General features: G+C 37.7%; 1 protein-coding gene and 2 long non-coding RNA genes across 3 annotated transcripts; 1 reads left to right on the forward strand and 2 right to left on the reverse strand.

The window, feature by feature from the left end:
• Positions 1-5,170: 5,170 nt before the first annotated feature.
• Positions 5,171-5,896, forward strand: LOC110230951. The gene is made up of 3 exons (XR_002334015.1): positions 5,171-5,199; positions 5,393-5,483; positions 5,561-5,896. It is a non-coding gene; the product is annotated as an uncharacterized LOC110230951 (long non-coding RNA).
• Positions 5,897-5,941: 45 nt separating this feature from the next.
• Positions 5,942-9,292, reverse strand: LOC9322899. The gene is made up of 4 exons (XR_002334054.1): positions 8,966-9,292; positions 8,820-8,886; positions 7,238-7,393; positions 5,942-7,142 (listed from the first exon to the last, which is right to left on the reverse strand). It is a non-coding gene; the product is annotated as an uncharacterized LOC9322899 (long non-coding RNA).
• A 12,827-nt stretch (positions 9,293-22,119) lies between these two features.
• LOC110230942 lies at positions 22,120-23,270 on the reverse strand. Its single transcript, XM_021035295.1, has 3 exons — positions 23,116-23,270; positions 22,949-23,033; positions 22,120-22,865 (listed from the first exon to the last, which is right to left on the reverse strand). Exons 1-3 carry the CDS (start codon positions 23,196-23,198, stop codon positions 22,221-22,223), a joined length of 813 nt encoding a protein of 270 aa, XP_020890954.1. The 5' UTR covers positions 23,199-23,270; the 3' UTR covers positions 22,120-22,220.
• Between the last annotated feature and the right edge of the window lie 572 nt (positions 23,271-23,842).

The following is a 23,842-nucleotide window of genomic DNA, read 5'->3' on the forward strand; positions in this document are numbered from 1 at the left end:
ACTCTCCATCCCTTGCACTTCCTTAATTCTCTCCATTACCATGTCTTTAAAGAACTTGTGAGAATCCGGAATAAGCATGAAAGCATCAATGAGAGGCATCCTTAATTCAATCTCCTTGATGTGTTTAGCAAACATGGCTCTGTACTTCTCAATGATATCCCTCTTGAATCTTCCTGGGAATGGTATTTTGGGCTTGAAGGGTGGTGGAACGAAAGCTTTCTTCTTACTCTTATCAACAACTGGTTCTTTGATCTGGGGGCTCTGGACTTGATCACGAGGTACAGCATCTTGGTCGAGCTTAGTGATGTCATCGACTTGAGTTTCATGCTGAATGAAATCCTCCCCCTCTTGAATCTCACTGTCCTCAGTGACAGGTGCGGGGCTAGGTCGAGTTTGCAGCTCTCGACCACTGCGAAGGTGAATAGCATTAACATGACCTTTTTGATGCTGAATAGATTTCCCTGGCAGTTGCCCTGGATTCTGAGGCGCAGAAGTAGAGGCAAATTGGCTCTCCATGTACTTAATCCTGGAGTTCAAAGCTTCAAACTTGATATTGAGATCATTGAAGGTGCAGTCTACTTTGTTGTGAATCTCAGCCAATTTCTTATCAAGAGCTATAGCACCAGCTGCTTGACCTTGTAGAAGCTGCTGAAGCATTTGCTTCATGTCTTGGTCTTGTGCAGGTGGAGCTTGCTGGGTTTGCTGTGCAAAACCGGGTGGTGGATTCTGTTGGTGAAAACCTCCACTGAACTGTTGCTTTGGTGCAAACCCTTGATTGTATGGTATGAATGGCTTGGACTGGTTCTGTTGTTGCTGAAGGTAAACCTGATCCTGAGGGTTTGCAACATTCGTGCTCCGGTAAGATAGATTAGGATGAGCATGCTGGTAGGGGTTGTAGCCCTTTTTTTAACCAGCTTGGTTCTGTATGTAGCTGACTTCTGCAGCGTGAGTAGTCTCCCCTTCTTGGAGTTGATAGTGCTCTTCTTCAGTGATATAGTGGACTTGCTTCTGTTGAGTCAGCAGAATCTTATCCAACTTATCGTTGAGAGCCTTGATATCTTTACTATGCTTCGCATCCGACTCTCCAATACCTCTGTTGGAGCGATCAAAATCTTCATTATAATGACTGTCGGACTGAGCTAAGTTCTCAACCAATTCCCAACCTTCTTCAACATCTTTATTCAAGAAATTCCCATTTGAAGCAGTGTCCAGGACCATTCTGAACTTGGGCAGAGCTCCTCTGTAGAGTGTACTGAGCAAAGAAGCTTTCTTGAAACCGTGATGTGGACATTGTGTAGTGTAGCCTTTGAATCTCTCCCAGGCCTCACAAAAGGATTCAGACTGTTTCTGGGTGAAACTGGAGATTTCATTCCTTAGCCTTGCAGTTCTTGAATTTGAGAAGAACTTTGTCAAGAAGGCCGTCTTACAATCGTCCCAAGATGTTATGGAGTCAGGAGGTAGTGTCTTCTCCCATTGGTGTCCTTTGTCTCCCAGCGAGAAGGGAAACAGACGCAGCTTGAAACCGTCTTCACTAACACCATTTATCTTGGTGAGGCTGCAGAGCCTGTCAAAGTTATCCAAGTGGTCTAAGGGATCCTCCATAGGCAACCCATGAAACTTGTTTCCTTGTATCATTGAGATCAATCCACTCTTGATCTCGAAATTGTTGTTCTGGACAGGAGGAGGAACTATGCCCTGTCTCTGTTGATGGTTTCTTGGTGCATCCCCAGCACCAATGTTCCTTGGTATCCCAACTCCTTGATTGTCTTGTTCTTGTGGTTCCATGGCTACTGGATTGTGCAGTTCACAACCGTCTCTGGCTCTACGTTCTTTCAACTCACGGGCTAACTGGTTGATGTTGTCTTTGTAGCTGATGAGGTTGCTGGAGCCTTTAGAACGAGTTTGCATACAAAGTGGTTAGTCTCGACGTGGCAGGCTCGACGTGAGGTCGAGTTGGTACCTGGAGCACAAAAACAAGCAGCTGAAGAGAGTAGTTAGTAACCAAAGTAAAGAAAGAACTTGATCTTAGCAATTCTAAAATCTTGAATGTAACAAGCAGACACCCAAATGGCAACGGCGCCAAATTGATACTAGGATTTTTGCTATCAATTACCCTAATATACTTTCATGTCATTGCAGTATAAGAGGTTATCAATCCAATCAGGCGCTCTTACTATCAATCAAGATATGCTCAGAGAATACTAAGTCAAGCCAAGCAGAATAGAGGTTTGTTATTTAGCAATCCTAAGCGAACAAGCATAAAGAGAAATAACTACAGAACATGAGTGATCATGCATAAGAGAAAGAACTATCAATACTAAGGAGCAATAAACAAGCAAGCAATAGGTACAGAGAATAGGTAAAACAATAGAGATAAAAAGGTCCTGAGGAATGGGGTAATCGATTATGGCAGTCTCCTTAATCTACCTAGGTGGTTAACAAACTCAATCAAGCTATCCCTAGACAATAGATTCAAATACAAATCAATCCACTCTCGTGACAGAGATTCTCAAGTTAAATCACTTTCATACTCAATTCACATTGAAGAAATATAACCTAGCAGGCATTATGATTCAATCTAATAAAGTCAATAAGCATTCTAAACATCCAATCTCTTGGGCTAGAGTATGCAAATCTCTAAAAAATTTTGTTCAGACATTTCATCAAACACCTTGTGGGTGTGGAAATGTCTGAGATCAATTTCCAATTGATCAGAGAAGAAATAGCATTAAGATCTACTAAACCAGAAGGGAAATCAAGCAATTCTACACTTAACCACCTAAATATACTAAGGATTCCACACCTAATCTAACCCATCCTCAAGAACCCTAATCCACTACTCAAGAACACTGAAGAACATCATGCATAAAAACCCAGAAAATTGCATAAACCCATAAATCATTAAAAAACAAGTACGTTATAGATAAGAGAGAGATCTACAACTTTGATGAAGAAAAGAAATGCAAAAACTCAAAGATTCAGCAGGAAAAACGATTACAAAAACTAGGGTTTATGAGAGAACAGCGGAATATCTACTGGGTAAAAGGAATATCCGCTGGATAAAAGGGTGTACCCCTATTTATAGGAATACTAGGTTGCCCTAATTTGGCTACAAGACAAAATAAGAAGTCGGTGGGTGGTCCAACTCGACGTGTCATCGAGTCCGTGTGGTCGAGTTCGTGTCCAGACAGCTTCCTGACGTCCTACTCGACGTGTCGTCGAGTCCATGTGGTCGAGGGGGAGTGATTCTTCAAAGGGTGCTCCTTGATGTCCTCCTACTCGACCTCACGTCGAGTTGGTGTGGTCGAGTCCAACCCTTGGTGGTTTCTGAGCGCCTGCTCGACCTCCTGCCGAGTCCAACCAGTTTTCTGCATATGTCTCCATTAAAACCACCATAATTATTGCATCAAAGCTCTGATTCGCTTGACATCACCTCCGTTGGAAAGGTAACTCAATTTCCTATAACTTGTATGAAGAGCTCTGAAGCTAAATCGCAATGAAAGACTTCCATCTGAGTCGATCTTTGAGGGACTTCAGACTGGCTCTGAATCATCAATTCTCTTCTTAGCATCCATTAAGTCCCAAATAAGCTCCAAATACCTGAAACACATCCAATATGCAATATGCTATGCCATGCAATGCAAATCGTACTAAGTGATGAAAATGATATGAAAAGGACTATGGATGCAATGAAAGAGAGATGGAACTTAGCTAAATGCACGAGAAAAGTGTGCTTAAAAGCGGTAAAATACAGAGACATCAGCTAGCTTGGATAGCTTGAAATTTGACTAAAGGATCAAATGTCGCACTTCGGAAGTTAAAGGAGAAATCCAAACCAGGCATGTGTGCCGAGCCGTGTTGTATCGTGTTGAGCCGGACCGGGTTTGAGATTTTGAGATTTGGGAAATGGGCTTATAACCCAAATGATAATTGTTAATTACCCAATGTGTAAGTTGATTAAGTCAACAATTATCTCCTTTAATGTGAATTATAAATTGTGTAACAACAAAAATTAATTCACAACAATTAAAGGTGATGGAGTCAATGGCATTGATGTTGAGAATTCATTCTCATAACAATAACATTCTCACCTTTATTGCTCCATTATAGTGTTGAGAGCTTGGACTATAAAACCAAGGCTTCATCTCTCCATTTTTATCTCATGGACATATGGATCAAAAAGATCACAATCTCCTTCTTCTTCTCTTCTCTAGTTATCGAGTCTGAGAGTACACACATTACTAGAGTTCGTTAGGCTTCTGATTTTGAGTGTTGCAAATCAGAAGATGGTGCGGTTGTATCCTGGGATTCTGATTGCGTCAAGCCGTCACACTACGGGCAATTAAAGAATTAAGGAAAGAATGTCTCGCCTCCGCACAAACCGTTCTTTGTTTAACAAATATTGGTTTCGGTTGTTGTAATTTATTTCTGGTTTTATCATTATCTATTGCAATTATTCAGTTTTGCCATGTCGTAGAAATCGTGGTCTTACAGTAATTAAGTTATTAGTTTTCAGTTTGCGAATTTTATCGGGGATTGAACATATTTTGAGTCCTAATCTAGAGTACAGTATTGCAAACCCTCTTTCTATATTATGCTTATGTATTTTCAGCAGAAGTGGACTATCTATTAACGTTCTGTAATATATCGGCAGAAACTTTATTGAGGAAATACCATAAGAGGATAAGACATGTGAGAATATGGTCTTAGGATCATTGTAAACATTACATAATTGTGTGACTTTGGGGTGTGGTTTGGAGTGAGGAGTGTTGGGTGTCTACTTTCCATGTTTTGTGAGTTTGTTTGTGTGTCTCTAATTGACTTTCCGCACATTCTAAATCCCTTTCTGTCTGCTTGTGCCCCCTATATATGAGGGTAAGCGTCCTTCCATGGAAGTGTAGTCTTTTGTTTTGGATTGATTAGAGCTAATTGTTTCCTCTAATAAACAAACTAGGAGATTTGCTGGTCTCTCTAAGTGTTCCTAATAGTGAAATATTTTCCGATAGAATATTCCAAGCTTGGGTTCTATTACATCTCTTGTCTACTTGAACTCCAAAACCTTATAATTATGATTGAAGAAGGTAACATTTTCGTAAGAGCTTCTGACTTTGATTATCTATGCTATCTAATCTATGTTTCTCTTTTTTTGCTTACTGTAGCCAGCAAAATGGTCCTGAAAAGCAGTGAGCAGGCGCCAAGGTAAAACAATTGTTGCGTTTTTTAAATCAAATGGCTTAACTTTACATGAGCCTGCACATCTATATTCTACATGTGTTCTATATAGCATGAAATTTTTTGTCAGTTCATCAAGTTATATCAATAAACAGCTTTGCTTCCACCGCTTAGCCTAATAACTAATATTTTAGCTTATCCTTACCTGACTGTTTCACAGAACTCCAATATTCACTGAGGAGATTCTAGGCGGTGAGAATGTAGAGGGAGAAGTTGAACCGCCACCAGAGAGATCATTTTGGGCAAAATATGTGAGTAATACAATAAAGATCTTTTGATGATTTTTATTTTGTTTTAGGTCTTGATGTAAATTTCATATGATACGCAGTGGATGTATTTGATACCGCTGGGACTCGTAGTGATGAACGCTGTGACACAAGCATCAAACATGGCTGAAGAACCAACGGGTGGACAAGCAGGAGGAGCACAAGTGCAACAAGCTGCCATGAGAAGATGATTCCACTTAAACTTCTCCCAAAGCAATCAAAGGTAGACCACGGCGCAATTACTAAACAAATTTCTTTTTTTACATAGCAGTCTTTAAATCTTATGATCCCAGGAGGATACATTTATATATTTGTTGGGCTATCTTCCCAGCTGTGGATTTATATTATTTGGTTGTAACTTATAAGTCACACGGAATTAACTGAATTCGGAATTTATGTGGCTTCGTTATCTTCGGGGAAATTAAGATAGTTATAATCAAATATTTTGCTATAAATAGAACCAAAGGCATACACTTCTACATCAATTCAAATATCAAAAACTAAATAATGAGTAAAAAGTGTTTTCAGCCAGTTCTAACTAATTTCTTCCCGACGACATGCTAGTTGTCATACTTGGTAAGGTTGGAGAATCTTCTGCTCTTGACTTCGTATCTTCCCTTACTTCATGCAAAGCATTATTTCATATCTCCAAATTTCCAGACGTGTGGAAGAATCTTAATCTCACTGAAGTATTTCCACCACCATGAAATGAGATTCCTAAAAATTTCAAATTTTTAGTTGAATGTGCAAAAAATGGGAATGTTCACGCTATCTTCTTGTCTGGTCTTATAGATTACTATTTCAAAAAAGAAATTGCTACAGGTATTGCTAAGATCTCTTACGCAGCTAGAGATACTCATTCCGAAGCAATGTATGTTTACAAGATGATTCTAATCGGTGAAGGGAAAATAGATGAAGGATCCAACTATATCACCCAACTTTGGAAAAATCAAGGATTTCAAGCTGTTAGACAATGCCAAAAAAACTGTGGTGAGGTAATTCTGAAGTTAAACGTGAGGCAATACCAAGAGTACGATATGCTCCTCACTCAAATTAAAGTTGATGACGAGTGCGTTGTTGGAGATTTTGATCACGTATGTGATGGTTGTTTCATCTACAAAGAAATTTTCCGTTTCTTAGACTATATGCACTATTGTTTAAGTGAAGTTTGTTTAATTTTGTGTTAGCCACATATTTCCTTTAGAAACACATTATGTAGACACAGCTTATTCACATTTGAAATTTTTAGTGAGACTTACTAATTTTTAAATTCATGCCTTTTGTTAATTTTAAAACAGTTTCTGTTTTAGTCTAGGAAACAAATTCACAACAGAATCATCAACAATGATTCAAGTTATTTACCTTGCCATTGAAGGAAGAATCAAATAGAATATTTGACTACTTAATATCTCTATGGATAACCGGAGGACGACAACGCTCGTGGAGATACTCTACAGCTCTGTATCCAAACCAACAAAAGAAAGCAGTTTACATAAACCAAATTAATTAACCAGTAGAGAAGATTGTTAAACCGGTGACAGATCCAAGGTACATTCCGCTGTAAACAAGCGTGAGTGATCTGCTTCTCTCTTGCACATGCACCCTCTTCGACAATATATTGTTCATAGAAGGCATTGCAACACCCTGGAGAACACCAATGATATTAACTTCTCCTTATCGACATACACAAATCTGAGATTGATATCTAACATCATAAAAAGTAATCACAATTAACAAACCTCTCCAACTCCCATGAAAGCACGAACAACGAGCAAGTATGGAAGGCCGAGTTTAGCATCTACATGAGTGAGAATTGTGGCGATTGACCACCAGATAACGCCGAAGCCAAGAACCCTTTTGCCCCCTACAGTGTTTGCCCATATTCCACTAGCTATCTACAATATCAACAAACCATTATGTACTCAGCCGGCACGATTGGCCAGGAGCAGAGGCATAAGCAGCGGAGGTTTCACAATTGGAAGAGAGTGTACGGCGAGGCAACCACGATTCCACGGTGGAAAGATCGGTCACCGGCGGTAGAGTTATTTTCCGAGGTTTACCTACTACGTTTTTAAAATCCAAGGGTTTTAGATATTTTTGTCTTGTAAGTTGGTTATTAAGTGGGCTATTACTTTGGTTGGGCCTAAACAAATATTTCTTTTGAAATTTGATCAGAAAGAGTACGTGGAAAAATAAAATGATATTACTGGAAGACAAAACTGAGCTGTATTATTTGAAATGTTCTGATTGAGTTCCGATTTTACTGAGGTGTCACTTCCAGAACACTCCAAAAAGCTGAGGTGTCAGCACTGGAGAGACTTTTGTTTTTTTTATTGTATTGATTTGTCTGTTCACTAGATCATTACTCGTACTATAGCACGGGTTGAGTTTCATTTAGTACAAAATTTATATATTATTTATTTTAGAATAAAATTTTGATATATTATCGTAATAAGGACTAAAGTGCAAAAGCAGAAAATTAGGGATAATATATCAAAATTTTAGTAGGAATAATCGATCAAAATTATCTTATTATATAAAGTATGGAAAACAACGTTAGTATCTCATAGGATCGTGCCATGTGTCCAATTTTGAGGCATGTAAAATTTTTCTTTTATTAAATTTAAAAATATAAAAAGATATTTTTAAACTATAATTTAGACAATTTAGAGAATATAAGAAGATAATTACATGGAAACTATACATATCTTACATAAAAAAATTTATTAAAAATGTAAAAAAAAAGATAATTATAAGGAAATTATTTGTATCTTATTATATAAAAATAGAAATTAAAAAATTATTTACTAATTCTAATTTAAAGTTACAAATTCTGAAAGAAAAATATTACTTTTCTTTAAAATTTTAAAAAAGATTTAAGAAATTATAAAATTAATTAATAAAATACGTTAATTAAGAAAATTATAAAATTAATTATTAATCCTAGAAGAAAAATAATTCTATATACTCACCTCTATATAAAAAATAGATAGTCTCATATTTTCTCACAAAACACAAAAAAAAACTTCAAAAACACCACTATTGCTTCAACTTCGTTCTATTTGTAAAGCTTTTTTTTTAGGTAAAAAAGTAGTAAAAAAGATCATATGTTTTCCGACCATACGCTATATAATATAACTTATATTGATGATAACTATTTGTCACAATTATATTAAGAGGCCAATTGGATTCTTAGGAACGTGAGCTTTCTAACAAGTTATAGATGGAGTTCTAATTCTTCCTAAAAAGAAATCCACCATTAAAGAGTTTGAAACTCACTTCCATGGAGAAAAATTGAAGAAGGAAGAAGATGAGACTTACCAAATTCTTCTACCATAGCTGAAAACAACCCAGAACTAAAGCACTCATACGGAGAAGCACGATCAACCTAAGCCACAACAAAATTTGATCACAAGATGCCCACAATTTTCAAATCGGAGTTGATGAGGAAGGGTATGGAAACTCACCAAAAATCTCCAATTGACAAGAGAATAGGCATCTAAATCTCTGGGGCTTCAAGACGCATATATATACTTAACATCAGGGTTGAAAGATCAAGATTTGAGTTGCCAAAAACTCTCCCTTCGTTTTCGGAAAGCATAAACCCGAGTGTATCCCTAATTTTCTTCTTTTGCACTTTAGTCCTCAAACTTTTGCCTATTCATAGATTTTGGTTCAAACTTTTGAATCGATCAGAAATCTTCCTGCAATCTGTCTAAATTGAACAATTTAACCCAAAATCTGATTCTTCATTTTCTTCAAATTTGGGGTGTTACAAGTGATTAGGAGCATACTTCAACGATAAAAAAAAATTGGATGTAAATACACTTTTTATTTTGTTTAAATGTGTAATTAATTAAACGGATACTGAAAGGTATATGTACAAAACTCATATAGTATCAACTACGAGAATGCAAAAACATAGGTCTTTATAAAACAGAGAGACCAATTGAACCATGCATAAATCGAGAAAACAGAGCTATAGACGATTGGCTACGTTTCTTGCAAGAGAGATTATGGGCGAACCATGAACCAGCGTTGCATTAGCTGGCAGAGTCGTGGGTTTGCTGAAATCAAGCGGGGAGATTCGGTTGCGAATAAGCTTCTCCATGTTTCGAACTATTTGTTGGGTTGTCAAGTAGCCGGTACCATGAATCCAAGCGTTCCGTTCTCGCCAAATGGAGTAAATTGTCACTTAGAAGCAAAGCCGGAGTAAGATGTCTCTGTTGGTAAGTCCTATGATCGCAGCTACCGTCTCCTCTCAACCCAGAAATACAGTTTTTTAGTGGTGAAGTAAATTGTAAATTGGTTAATATATGTAAATAAGATGACGATTTAAAAATTTTGCATCTAAAAAGTTTTTAAAGAAAATTGTTAAATTATTTTTGGCGAGAATGCAAAATCACGTTTGGGCAATAATGGCAAATATTTAGCAAAACTTTGGTAATTAATAATTTAACTTTACTAGGTTATTATAATAAATGTTACAATAAATTTAAAGTATAGAAATGTAAATTACTGTATTAAGACAACATAACGAATATATAAATAAATTTTTCTCTAACTAAAACAGTTCTATATTTTTTAATTTTTGAGGTAATTTTTATTTATAACTAAATTTTAATTTAAATTTTTGCTAAATTTGTTTTTAACTAAAAACAATTAAATCCGTCCATCCGACGGTCCTAGTTAATTTAGAAAATGTTTTAGGATTGTAATTTTATAAAATGGCATGCGGGCCTAAACGGGCCTTTAGCAATTTTAAAAATAGCCCATAGCATTTAAACTAAGATATAATTACCGGACTGGGCCTTTTTCCAGACAAAATTACGGAATCCGGTACGATTGCCCGGACTTTCGTTTTAGGCATTTTCACCTGCGAGGAAATGTCCACCTTGCCCTCACGCTTAAGCTCCCCGTGTACGCTTTGAATTTTGATTTTCCGTCGCTTCGAGACCATGATGACGTTTCTCATAAGACGAGCTAAATCAAAGCAGCTGTTACACGCTTTGTCACTGTGCTTTCTCTCTGCTCAAAAAAACAATTTCTTTACTCCTCTTGAAATCGAGAGCCGAACCTCATCAAATCTGCATTAATCGCACTTCAAGTACCTCAACTCTCCGATTATCACCCTTCTAGGAGCTCAACTCTCCGATTATCACCCTTCCAGCAGCTCAACTCTCCGATTATCACCCTTCCAGTAGCTCCTGCGAAGCTCCGCCCTTAACTCCCGCTGACACAGGACTGACTAATAGTGTACGCATCGCCGACCATCTTCTTCTTTTCTGGGTTTCTCTGCAGATATTTTACAGTTTTGCGACCTCCCTTTTCTTTAGTTTCGGATCTTTGAATCCAATTGAAATTCCATTTTTTCTTTCCGATATGTACTTCCAATGTTATGCATTTTTATTAACAGTTTTTTTTCCCCTTTCTCATCCCCGCTGATTTGTCTTGCGCTTTCTTTCCTCGTGGATATCGCCTTCGTTTCCTTCATACTTGTATTTGATTCCTAGCAGGTTCAGCTCATAACAATGCTTTCCAATGGGAGTCTAGCTGATCATTTCCTTTCCAAAGGTATATGTTAACCCCACGAGCCATACTTATCTGTTTCTATCACATAAAACGCCCTAACCTGATAGTATTCATTATGGTGTTTAGTGTTTTACCCTTTCCCGTTTGGGTTTCGGCTGTATATGTTGTTCTCTTAGGGTTTAGTTTTTATATTAAAGAACTCTATATCCCATGGTATTGTGTGTTATACTTGTCATTATACTGAGCTGTTACCTTTTTCTATCACATAAACTTCGCTAAGCTTGTTGTGCTTATAATGACGTATACTGTTGTGGGATTTCCCGTTGTGTTTAGTGTTTCTATGTTGTTCCCATAAGGTTTAGTTTTGAATATTAAAGAACTCTATATGCTTAGTGTTTTACCCTTTCCCGTTTGGGTTTAGGCTGTCTATGTTGTTCCCGTAGGGCTTAGTTTTGAATATTAAAGAACTCTATATGCTTAGTGTTTTACCCTTTCCCGTTTGGGTTTAGGCTGTCTATGTTGTTCCCGTAGGGTTTAGTTTTGAATATTAAACAACTCTATATGCTTAGTGTTTTACCATTTCCCATTTGGGTTTAGGCTGTCTATGTTGTTCCCGTAGGGTTTAGTTTTGAATATTAAAGTACTCTATATCCCATGGTTTAGTGTCCTCTGATTGTCATTATACTGAGCTGTTACCACTTTCTATCACGCAAACCTCGCTAAGCTTCTTGTGCTTACAAGAAAGTATACTGTTTTGGTGTTTGTAGTTGGGTTTAGTGTTTCTATGTTGTTCCTGTAGGGTTTAGTTTTGAATATTAAAGAACTCTATATGTCCTGCTTCTCTTATTATCTTTGCTGCCATTGTACTGCCCTGTAATGTTTACTGTAGGGTTTAGTGTTTCTTGTAAGCTTCTTGTGCTTACAAGAAAGTATACTGTTTTGGTGTTTGTAGTTGGGTTTAGTGTTTCTATGTTGTTCCTGTAGGGTTTAGTTTTGAATATTAAAGAACTCTATATGTCCTGCTTCTTTTGGTTTACTGATTATTGTTCTTTTTCCTGCCCATTGTTCTCCACCATTGTTGCCCTTTTAAGTAGCTTTATAGCCTTCTCTCCATTACTGTATACCATTTCTTATTGTATTTGTATAAAGTACTCTTAACCACCTCTGCTTTTCCATACCTTGTAGAAGACCTGCCTGAAAGGATTTTTCAAGTCGATCGGTACCCTGGCCATGTGGTGCGTATCAACTCATACTCTAAGCCTCAATACCTAATTGACATACTTACTGCATTGGAAGGGACACCTGAGCTGCAGAAGCTATTGTCGTCCCCGCTTGGGTCTTTATTCTCCTTGCCGGTGAGGCAAAGTTCTGTATCTGGCCAATTGGTGCACCAGATGTTATGTAGACAGCTTCATACCACCAATGTAGACGAAACTTGGTTTGTCTATGGGGGTCAGCCTTTGCGTTTCTCTCTTACAGAATTTCACCAAGTTACTGGTTTGTGTTGTTCTCCTCTGCCGCCTGTCGAACAACTTGCTGCAGCAACAACGCATGAGAATGGTAGTGCTCCTTATTGGTATCAACTAATTGGTCCGACGCTTGGTGCTGCTACGGTTAAGGAAATTGTTAGTTGGTTAAAGGCTGAACCAAATATGCCTATCTGGCGTAGGTTTAGACTTGCTCTTATTGTTATTGTTGAAGGAATACTCTTGTGCAAGACCCAACCTGTTAAACCTTCGGTTGAAGTTGTAGAGATGGTGAAGAATGTTGACTTCTTCTTAAATTATCCCTGGGGCCGCCACTCTTTCCAAAGGCTTCTGCGTATGGTCAAAGTTGGGGAAAAAATAGAGACGAAGGCCGACCTTATAAACAAGCTAAAGCAATCAACCATGGCTGTTCATGGTTTCCCTCTTGCTATCCAGCTCTTTACCTTTCGATCCATCCCGTTGCTCCTTCAATACCTCCCTCATTCTGAAGATGACTCAACTTTCCTTCACAAAACCTTAACGCGCCTTCCCAAATGCAAGTCATTCCATACCTCCAACATATTAGCTGTTGAAAATGATCCATCTGTAAGTTTTGCTTCTTTTAAGTTTTGCATCCTTTTTGTGTACTACTTTACTGTTGGTGTAATCTCTTTTTCCCATGTGAACAGATGGTGGTTTTGTACCCACACCCGGATGGCCCTCCATTTGGTTCTTCAGAATCAGAAGATGATAAAGTCGGAAACCTTGAAAGGCTTATTTTTGCTGGTTTTCCATTTACCAAAGCCTTTTGGTGTAGTGGTGATGGGTCCTTACCGTCATTGTACACTTCCCGCAGGCGGAAAGAAATAACTGCAACTAGTACCACCTCTGATTCTGACTCTTCCGAAATGCAACGACAGAGGAAATCTTCAAAGCCCAAGTTTATCAATACTGCAGAGGATGTTACCACTCTTCTGGATAAAAAACTTAAAGGTTTTAAAGCATCTTTGCTCGCTGACCTTCGTGGAATGATGCGAGCAAATGAATCTCCACCTGCTGTTCAGTCACCGACAGGCAAAAGCCCTTCTCATGTTTCTGAAGCTCGGTCTTCGGAACCATCACGTGTGACCCGTTCTGGCCGTGTTGGTCAGTATGTCCGTGTTCCAACAGCCCCTGGTCACAGCCTTAGTCAACGTGATGGTACAAGATCAGATACAATCGAACCTGAAGGTTCCACATCGGCCACCTGTAACGCAAAAAAAAATTCCCATCCTCCATCTTCTCGTCCTACATCTCCAACCGCCGTACCTCAGTTTTCTTCGCAGGTCCTTATTTTTACCCTACCCTTATAATCTTTCTCATTCTATGTGGTATAATCCTCTGCTGTACCAGCCTCCTTCTCCATCCTCCACTGCTCGGGAGCAACCACTAGAGCCACCTGCTGTCTCCACGGTAAAACAACAGTTCCGTTTCGCTCAGAAAAGAACCCCTGCCAAGGTACTGTTAACAGGAGCACCTCTCATATAGCCCCATCATATCCTTGTATCCTCGTTTGCCTATTTACGCTTGTTCTTTTTTCCCCTATCTGCAGGCGTTCTCGCTACTTGCTGAAGCTACCCACTCGTCCGCTGATAGGCACTGCTCCATGGTGGTAAATGAGCTACCCCCTTCTGTCCCTCCCGTCAGCGATCACCTTAAGAAGCTCTCTTCGCCATCAGTATCGTTGACCACTGCCGGGGTACGCTGGCTAACTTATTATTCTTCTTTATTTCTCTATTCTCAGTCTTAGTGTCAGACCATTCACTTTAAAGTCATAACACGCAGGACTCACCAGTGGAAGTGCCCCCTGTTGCTGCTGTTGACATCACGCAGTTTGTTTTAGTAGATCCCCCTGATGAACCCTTAGATGTTTTCCCTCCCATGGATGTTAATGCAGAAGTTATGCCCACCCGTAGTCTTCCCCACGGTATTCCAGTCCTCCCATCACCATCTATTCTGCCTTCTCAACGGCCCAAAACCCGTTGTTCCAAAAGGCTTCGATCTTCAGCAGCACCAGAAGTCAATCCCCCTGCACCTGCTCCTAAGCTCCGGCTGCGTCATACTTCCGGAGATGTTAAGCTGGAAGCCGCCTGTTCTAAACTTCTTAATACCCTTCATAAGCCCTCCCCCACCAAAGTTTCAACCCTCATGTCTCAGCTAAGGCGTTCAACGAAAAGGTCCTTACGTCATTTAACACTTCCGCCTACATTCGTCATTTTTATGTAACCATTTTCACATTTTTACATTTCCTTTGCCCTTTCTTGCAGCGATTACAGCATCTGTGGAACTGTGTTCCCTGCAACACTGTTCTTTGACCTTCTCAAACCCCAGCAATGGGTTTCCTCTATGGTCTGTTCACCCACTTCTACCATCTCCTTTCTTACTGCTTTTGTGTTGTTCTCTGTATCTTAAACTGACTACTGCCTTACTCAGCAGCACATGGATTTGCTGATCTCCTTTGTTTGGGACACTTACAATCCCTTCTTTATTACGCGCCGGATCACCATTCTTGACTCCATGTTCACCTCCATCATCAGCAACAAGTACATGAGCTTCAAGCAGCACAACAATAACAAAGCATTTGTTTGGCACCCTTTGCTTATTTCCTATGTCAAAGGTCAAGTTTCGCGAAGGCGACCAGAGCTTCAGTGGATGCGAGATGTTGATACAGTTTACCTCCCGATGAATTGGGGTACGCGTCATTGGGTTGGCTTGGCGATCGATCTTAAGAAAGGCCATATCGATATCCTCGACCCTTTTGAAGACTTAACTTCTGCCCGTAAGGTTGTTTCTTTCATGTCTCCTTTTGCGCAGATGCTGCCCGAGCTCATTCTCTCAGTTTGCGGTTCCATTCCTGCATTGTGGCCTGACACTGCTTTCACGTTTACAAGAGTTCCTGGGCTTGCGCAGAATAAACGTGGCGGCGACTGCGGTCCTTTATCAGTCAAGTTTATGGAGTTCACCATGTTAGGTCTGCAGAGTAGCCTTCTCAATATTACTCCTACCCAGATTGACAATGCACGCCTCCGCTATGCCCTTGACATCTACGAAACATATGTCAATAAACTGTAGTGCACCTGGTTTTAGGATGACGCCATTCTCGCCTTGACGCTGTATTACCCTTTCGATACTATCATTTCTCTTTAGTTCAACGTGACCAAGTTTTTCCATTTGGAGTACACTGAGACTTTTTCCCCTATTGTTGCTCTCTTCGCTCATGTAAACCATTGTAGTTGTTCTACCAAACTTGTTTAATTACTCTTACACATATCCACAATAAGTTCCTTATCTCTTTCTTACTGTATTCTTTCAATTAATGCCAACAAGAACAACCATCTCCCTCTGTTTGTAGATTCGAATACATCTGGAAGGGAATCTGATAGAATAAAATTTTTTTTAGTTAAAGTAAGGGCGAAAGGCAAAAGTGACTAATTTATTAGTAAATAAAGGTTAATAGTAATGGATTTCGGTAATTAAGAAAAGGGGGGATAAATCCCGCCTAAAAATGGACAACCAAATTACCAAAAATTGGTATGTTATATGGTCAGGTTATGATGGACATGTCATATTAATATTGGGCTTACGATTGATGTGATGGACTAGAGGTTTGCCTCGGTTTATTAGAGGTTTGCCTCGGCTTTTACCAAGAATCAATTGCCAGAATTGATAGCTTCATCTCGTCTGTTGGTTCATTCCGTCAAGCTGATGCTATTGGTAGCACTATCTTTTAACACATAATGCAAATTGGTCCAGTGAAGATTCGTTCGCACGCTAACACTTGTTACTATGGTGACATCCCTACCTGTTTTGCTACTAGGTGCCGCATTGACAGACGTTGCAGACAGTGTTTTTTGTATTGGTTTAGTGTTATGTACCTCCTTCTTTGTTAATCTCTTTTCAAGATCTTATTCCTAAATCTTTTTTTTCTTTTTCATTTTTGTATCTTGTATGTGACAGTTCCAGTAAAAGCAGTTCCCGTATCTACACCAACGCTTACACCTTTAGGTTTCCATATCATTTGCTAGTTTCAAGGCACTTTACACTGTCACTTTTCCTTGACACAACACGCAAGGGAACACACAGCTTTTAATTACCACTTGCTGCTACTGTGCCACCTATATCACTTAATGTATGTCATTGCACGCTTACTCCCCACCTGCATTTCAACTCCAAATACGTTCCCTCTCTTGCCTCTAATTCCCTATTTAATCACTGCTGTTCTTTCTTTCTCCTGCAACCTCAGAAACGCAAACTCCAAAAAAATGAACATTATTCCACATCCTCTGCTTCTTGACATTGTTCGGCGTCTCTCCCAGCATGGTTTCAGAGAGTTAGGTTCTTTGGTAGCTGCTGGACCCGAGTGTATGGCCCTTGCCTTTGACGAGACCGTCCTTGCTGATGTCGATATTGATGAATTCGTCTTTGCACCACATCTGGCAAATATTGGTTCTGTCTACAGGCAGTTCTTTTTACGGTGTTTGGACGCTGATAATCACTCTGCCCAGTTCGTTGAAGGCTTACGCCTTGCTGCTGAAGCAGGTCCTTCCCAGCTATCAATTGATCTGTTAGGAGCTGCTGCTCCACACATCATATATGCTAGGTTTGCCTTGGGAATTGTTCTTGTTTGTTGTGGTTCTTTTGACCAAGGTATGGTGGTCATGGAATCATTTTTTAATCTTCTTCCTAACATTCCCGAAGCAGTTGAGATTGGTGAAACGTTTCTACATCAAGTTACATCCCTGAGATTACCAAGGAGTGGTCGTTATGACAATACCTTTCGTTTTGGTCCTGGTCTGCCTAATTGTTTTCTGAACAATTATACGGTTTTTTCCCTTTGTCGTCGATGTTTTGTTTACATGTATGCTACTTGCTTTCGCGAGCTATGCTAACTACATCCTATTCTCTACCTTGTACTCACCCAATAAATAAAGTACCTACTGTTTTCCTTTTACACCAACAGAAGCCTTTTTCCATTAATACTTTAAGGGACATACATGCGTAGACCATACTTGGAGAACCCAAGCAACAAAATCTAAACCCTAAAACCAAATTATACAATACCTAACTACTATTAGACCATATTTAGAAAACCCAAGGGAAAACCGTTCGCTTGGTTTCTGATTATCGCAGTTGGTGATGGACTGTTTTGTTTGGACAACCAATAAATAAAACTATACCCTAGACCATATTTAGTAAACCCAAGCGAAAATATTATAATTTCGATTTTAACATCATAGGAATACGAAAACTAATAATACTAAAATATGAACAATTATTGAAATTTTATAGATTTTTCAATATAGAAAACTATACCCTAGACCATATTTAGTAAACCCAAGGGAAAATATAATAAATTCGATATATACATCATAGGAATACCAAAACTAATAATACTAAAATATAAACAAGTATTGAAATGTTATAAAAATTTCAATAAAGATAACTTTACCCTAGAATATATTTAGTAAACCGAAGGGAAAATATATTAATTTCGATTTATACATCATAGGAATACCAAAACGAACAATATTGAAATTTTATAAATTTTTCATAAAGATAACTATACCCTAGTCCATATTTACTTAACCCAAGTATATTAAACGTAAATGTGAAATTCATATATTATGAAAACCTTGTATAGACACTTTTTTTTAACTAAACTTCTATAATACTCACTAATAATTATAAACCGTTCGCTTGGTATCTGATAATTCTAGTTAGTCGTGGACTGTTGTGCTTGGACAACGAAACTCGTATCTATAGACGCAACGGTTCATTGATAATAAAAAGTAACCATTGCATTCAATATTGATCCTTATTTTTGGCTTTTTCGTATTCATTGCCTTTTAGAGTTCATTGAATATAGGATAAACTATTAGAGACTGTACATACATCCAACTATGTTCGTGGCTTTCAGACTTCCAATTTTTTCCATTATATATTCGTTACCCCTTATTCTCGCCAAAGATAGACTTTACACATAAAAAAATTATATATAATAACCAAAGCTTTTTGTCTCCACCGTCTCGAAGAACTAGGGATTTAGGTTTTGCAATTCGATATGGGTCATTACCACAATCTTTACGAGTTGTCACCTGTGATAACGGGATGGACGATCTGTGTTATGGTGCTTAGGGTTTACAGGAAATGGATCAATCAATCCTCGTTCCAACTTCGCTTGGTGTTGGTCGATACATCGGTAAGTTATCTACTGTGTCATGTGTAATTTTATCTCTCAATTTATCATACTTACTTAACATGCAATTCACAATTGTTTATTAAAGGGCACCCAAATTGAGGCAATAATCGATCGGAGTTTTTCTAAATTTTACTATGAAAAAATCAAAGAAAATCAGTGGAAAACCATAACAACGTTCCGTGTTCGCCCTAACTCGGAAAAAGTTAGAGCCACCTCTCATACTTATGGGATATGGTTCGTCGATGAAACTTGTGTCACATCTGCTGATCCTAGAGAAACTGTCCTCTTTAATAATTTCACACCTTTCGACTACATTGTTGAGGACACTGTCCCAACAAATACATTGATTGGTAATTGGAATTCCCTTTAATTTAAACTTAGTCTTCACATATGTTTAAACGCTTGTACCGATCATATTAATCTTTCTGTATTTCAGATATAATTGGTGCTGTCGTCTATGTTGGTAGCCTGACCAATAACGCTCCGGATCGTGCTGATATCAATGGATACAGAATTCCTTTCAAACTCATGGATAGGAAGTAATTATACAATAAATATATATATACGTTAGGAATTATTTCATAATTTCCTACCTAATTTGTGTTTATATATGTTAACATTATATTTTTGATATTTTCAGCCATGTAGTACTGAGATGTGAGGCAACTGGGCAAACCGCCCTAGACTTTGACAGTAGCTACCGCAGATTTGGTCATCCGAATATTATTCTTGCTCTAGCTTGGTGGAGGATTGATAGGTATGCAGCAAGGCCGGAAAGTGTGAGGATTGTTAGCCATGGGCCTATATCGAAAGTTTATTCGGAGCCAGATATTGAAGAAGTGGAAGAGATCAAAATGGTGGCGATTAACTTATCCAAAAGCTAAAACTAATATTCATGTCTCTCTTATGATGATTGGTGAATGTTTTTGTTAAACTTTTTGTAAGGATGTACTCTGATGTAATATCTAACCCTTATTCTAGACAAAACATTTATTTATATTTATATTAAACAATATATAAATATTTATAACTATATATATAAATAAAACTCTAATTAAAATTTTAATTATCCATATAACTTGTTCAAATCCTATCAGAGATGATATACTGGCTACTACTACTTTATATTAATTCATGTTTTAATATACCCTAGGCGACCGCCTAGACCGCTTTTTAGAACTATATTAATTCATGTTTTAATATAGATAACTATACCCTAGACCATACTTGGAGAACCCAAGCAACAAAATCTAAACCCTATACCCTGATTGTTTTTTTTTATTTTGTTTCCTACAACATATTAGCATTCACCCCCTACATCATGGTTATAATGTCAAAGATATTTGACTTTTATATTTGTAGTTGTTTATTGTATGAAAAAACCAATCACATCCCTTAATAAAGAAGACATAAGTGTCCAACAGTTGTAATCCCTTAGGGGGGAAATTTCCCGCTTAAAAGTTAAATGGGGTGATAAGACAGATTGTCTCTTCTTCCCTCATAGTTAGGTTTACAAGTGTCCAACTTTATTTAGCCAAAATAAGCTGGTTTTCGGGATAAATATGTTATTTCTCTACATTTACCTTTTCTAACATAACCAATAGAAAAGGTTATGGATGGCTTACTATCTGTATTATTAGATAAAATTAAAATAACTTTCTAAATTTTTTGTAAAATTAGTTATGATTCATAAATACTAATTATTATATAAGTAACAAATTAAAATAATTTGTTATTTTTCCTATGATTCAAGTCTCTAACTTACTAAATATTCAATGGACATGGATGGATTACTAGATTTATTTTTAGATATTAGTACATAAGTTACCCTTAATTATGTGAGTGATATGTTATAGTGACCCCCTGTTAAAAGTGACTGTGTTTTGTGAAATGAAAAACCTATCGAGTTGATCCAGATGGACACTATACTTTGCCTATATAGACTTGGACACCTTATTAACAATCTAGCTAATTAGGTCAACTTACGTTAAATCTGCCCATCTAAAATTTGTGCAGGAAATTTTCCCCCATAATGATTTAAACTTTTCACTGTTAACTCTTCTTTAGTAATGGATTGGGTTTTAGATTAGTTATTGGGATAATTAACAAGTACACATAATCAAGAAACCATTTTGTTTATAATTATACAAACAACATAATTTATTCAAAAAGTTTGTCTTTTTCAAAGTCGTAGAGATGTCCAAAAATAAGTATCCCTATCACATAACATATTGTGAATGGACTGAGTTAAGGTGTCCAATACTAAAAATCCACGTTTAAAAATATTTATATTTTTACGGCGTCGCATATAATCAAACCTCCCCCAAACACGATAATCCGGAGCTTTTCTTTTCGAGATTTTTTCCATATATAGATTCTGATATTCCGGAGTAGGAACCACGATGTCGTCATGCGAAAGTGGAGGTGAGTAATCTATAATTTAAATGGTAAAAATTTTGGAAAAAGCTATTATCGAGATAAATGATGATATCTTTTTGATCTGGTGTAGGAGTGAGCAACCTGTCCTCTCACACCGTGAGTGGAATCCCTCGGCAATGTACATGTGGCCAATTATCTGTGATGAAGACTTCAAAGACCCCGAAAAATCCTGGTAGACTCTTTCATTGTTGTCCTTACGGATCGGAGGAGGTAAGCAGATAAGCAACATCAATAGGAAAATCTGATTTATTTGTTAACATTTGATTAAAATTTTGTATGCCAAATATAGAGTAAGAATCATTTGTTTAAGTGGACCGACATATCCATGGTTGAAGAGATGGAAAGTGTTAAAAGGGTGGTTAAGACTCTGGAAGAAGACTTGGAAGTGATAGAGAAAAAATTCAAAGCATTTGAAGATTTTAAGGAACAAACACAGAAACAGATTGAAGGTCTTAAGTGTGGACTGTTGCTATGTGGGAAAGATAGAGAAGATATTTGTGTGAAGAACAAAGTATTTATCTTTGGTGGTTTAATCATGGCTTTCGGATTCTATGTATTATTCAGTTGAGAGTAGAGTTAGTAGATTTAAGTATGAAATGTAATGTATGTGTGGGACTACTTATTCTATGAATTATGTTTCCATTATGTTTCATCCGACTCAAGTAATTTGATTTGTTAAGACTCAGTTCATGTGAAGGATAATAGATAAGAATAATGTGACAATAGAGTCCTAAAACGACTGTAACAATGGATGAATTAATATGGATGGAAAGATAGGATGTAGACAAAATGAATTTCAGAGAAAATAATAGTTTGGGTACAGAGTACATAATAAAGAAAGGCAAAACAGAGCAGGCGCCAGTATCCACAGGAATATAGTAGGAAAGAAGGGAAATGATGGTTACGATTACAGAGAAAATAATAGTTTGAGTACAGAGTACATAATAAAGAAAAACAGAGTAGGCGCCAGTATCCACAGGAATATAGTAGGAAAGAAGGGAAATGATGGTTACGATTACAAACAGAAACTTGGGAAACATGTAGACACTAGGCAGCAAAGTCAGATGCATAAACAGGACAGACAAGATGCTCATAAATATCCATTGCATATTGACGCCTGAAACTGTCAACGTGTTTGTCAGTGATTTTCTCCATTTGATCTGGGAGTTTATCGCTTGCCATTATCTCAAGAAATTTCATAGCAACCGGGCCACAGTCACCAGATCTAACATTCTTGTATACACCATGTATTCGCCTCCACAGGAAAGGTTTTAGTCCATGGTTCTGGGAACATGCGGGCTTACAGTACCTCTGGATGAGGTGTGGCAAAAGGGTAACAACAGGCTCGATACATTCTTTAACTTTTTCCTCCGAATTGAGGTCAGTATTTGGGTCGAGAATTTCAACTTCCCAGACTCCTAGATTGATTGAAAGGCCTACCCAGTGGCAAGAATTCCAGATCATAGGTACGTAAATGGTATCAATGTCTGTGAACCACTCGGTGGTGGGGCCAACAATAAAGCGTTTCATGGGATCGGACCAGCGGACGCGAGATTTGATTTTTGCTGCTTTGAAAGATTTGTATTTTCCTTGTAAATGGTTAGCAAACCATGGTTCAACAAAAGCAGCACGCTGTGTGGCAAGTCTTGTTGCAAGCCTACTAGAAAGTAACTCCACTAAAACCTCCATGTGCTGTGGAAAGAAAGGCTAATATATTATTATCTCTGAGTACTGGCTAAATACAGAACAATGAGTTGAAAATAAAATATAGTTACCAGAGTTGAAACCCAATTTTGAGGTTTTGCAAGCTTCAGGAGGAATGAGTTGGGAAATAGGAATCCAGAATCCGTAACATGTTCCCTGAGAGGAGTAACAAGGATAGTTTAGGTGCCTTAATGACCACATGTGAGGATTGAAGAAAACAATTACAGTGTATGCATACGTATTAGGAGCTGATGAAAGGGTATCCAAAAAATGGGCATAATCTGTCTTTTTTAGGAGTGGTAAAAGTTGGTATGCCTCCATTTTTGGTTTTGATAAAAACTCAGCTACAAGAATAGACTCAGGTTCCGAAAGAATAGGTTTTTCTCTCGCTTGTGCTGGTGATGAATCTGAAACATTAACTAAATCCTCTTCTATAGGGTCTGATTTGTTAGACAGTTGCGATTTATTATCCTGGAAGATAAAATAAAATAAGCAATCATAATACTGCTATATTAAAAAGACCAAATTAGGAGGAAACAAAATAGAAAGTACATATGAATGACTAACAATGGAATCTTCTTTGTCCTGCAGATAAAGGAGAAATTGAATTTTAAAAGTCAATATCAATTAAAACTTGTTCTATTTATAAAAGGATAAAATTATAAGTAAACCTGATTATCTACAATGTTTTGTCCATCAATGTTTTCCCTTAAGAAGATTTTACCCTGCACCAATATGGAAAACATTGTAAAGTTAATGGGATTAAATGGTAAGAATTAAAGAATGACTGAAATAGTTCATAGGCAGAGATAATATGTCCATACCTCAGTTGGGGATGATTGGTTGCTTATCTCTGATTTGGATGTGGTATCAAAAACAGGATCCCCCACCAATACCAATGCCTACAAACAGAAATAATATAAATCAAGAAGGCATTTATACGGCGACCTCTATAATAAGGGTCT

The sequence above is a fragment of the Arabidopsis lyrata genome (genome assembly GCF_000004255.2).
Source record: "Arabidopsis lyrata subsp. lyrata unplaced genomic scaffold ARALYscaffold_2, whole genome shotgun sequence".
In the NCBI taxonomy this organism is placed as follows: Eukaryota; Viridiplantae; Streptophyta; class Magnoliopsida; order Brassicales; family Brassicaceae; genus Arabidopsis; species Arabidopsis lyrata.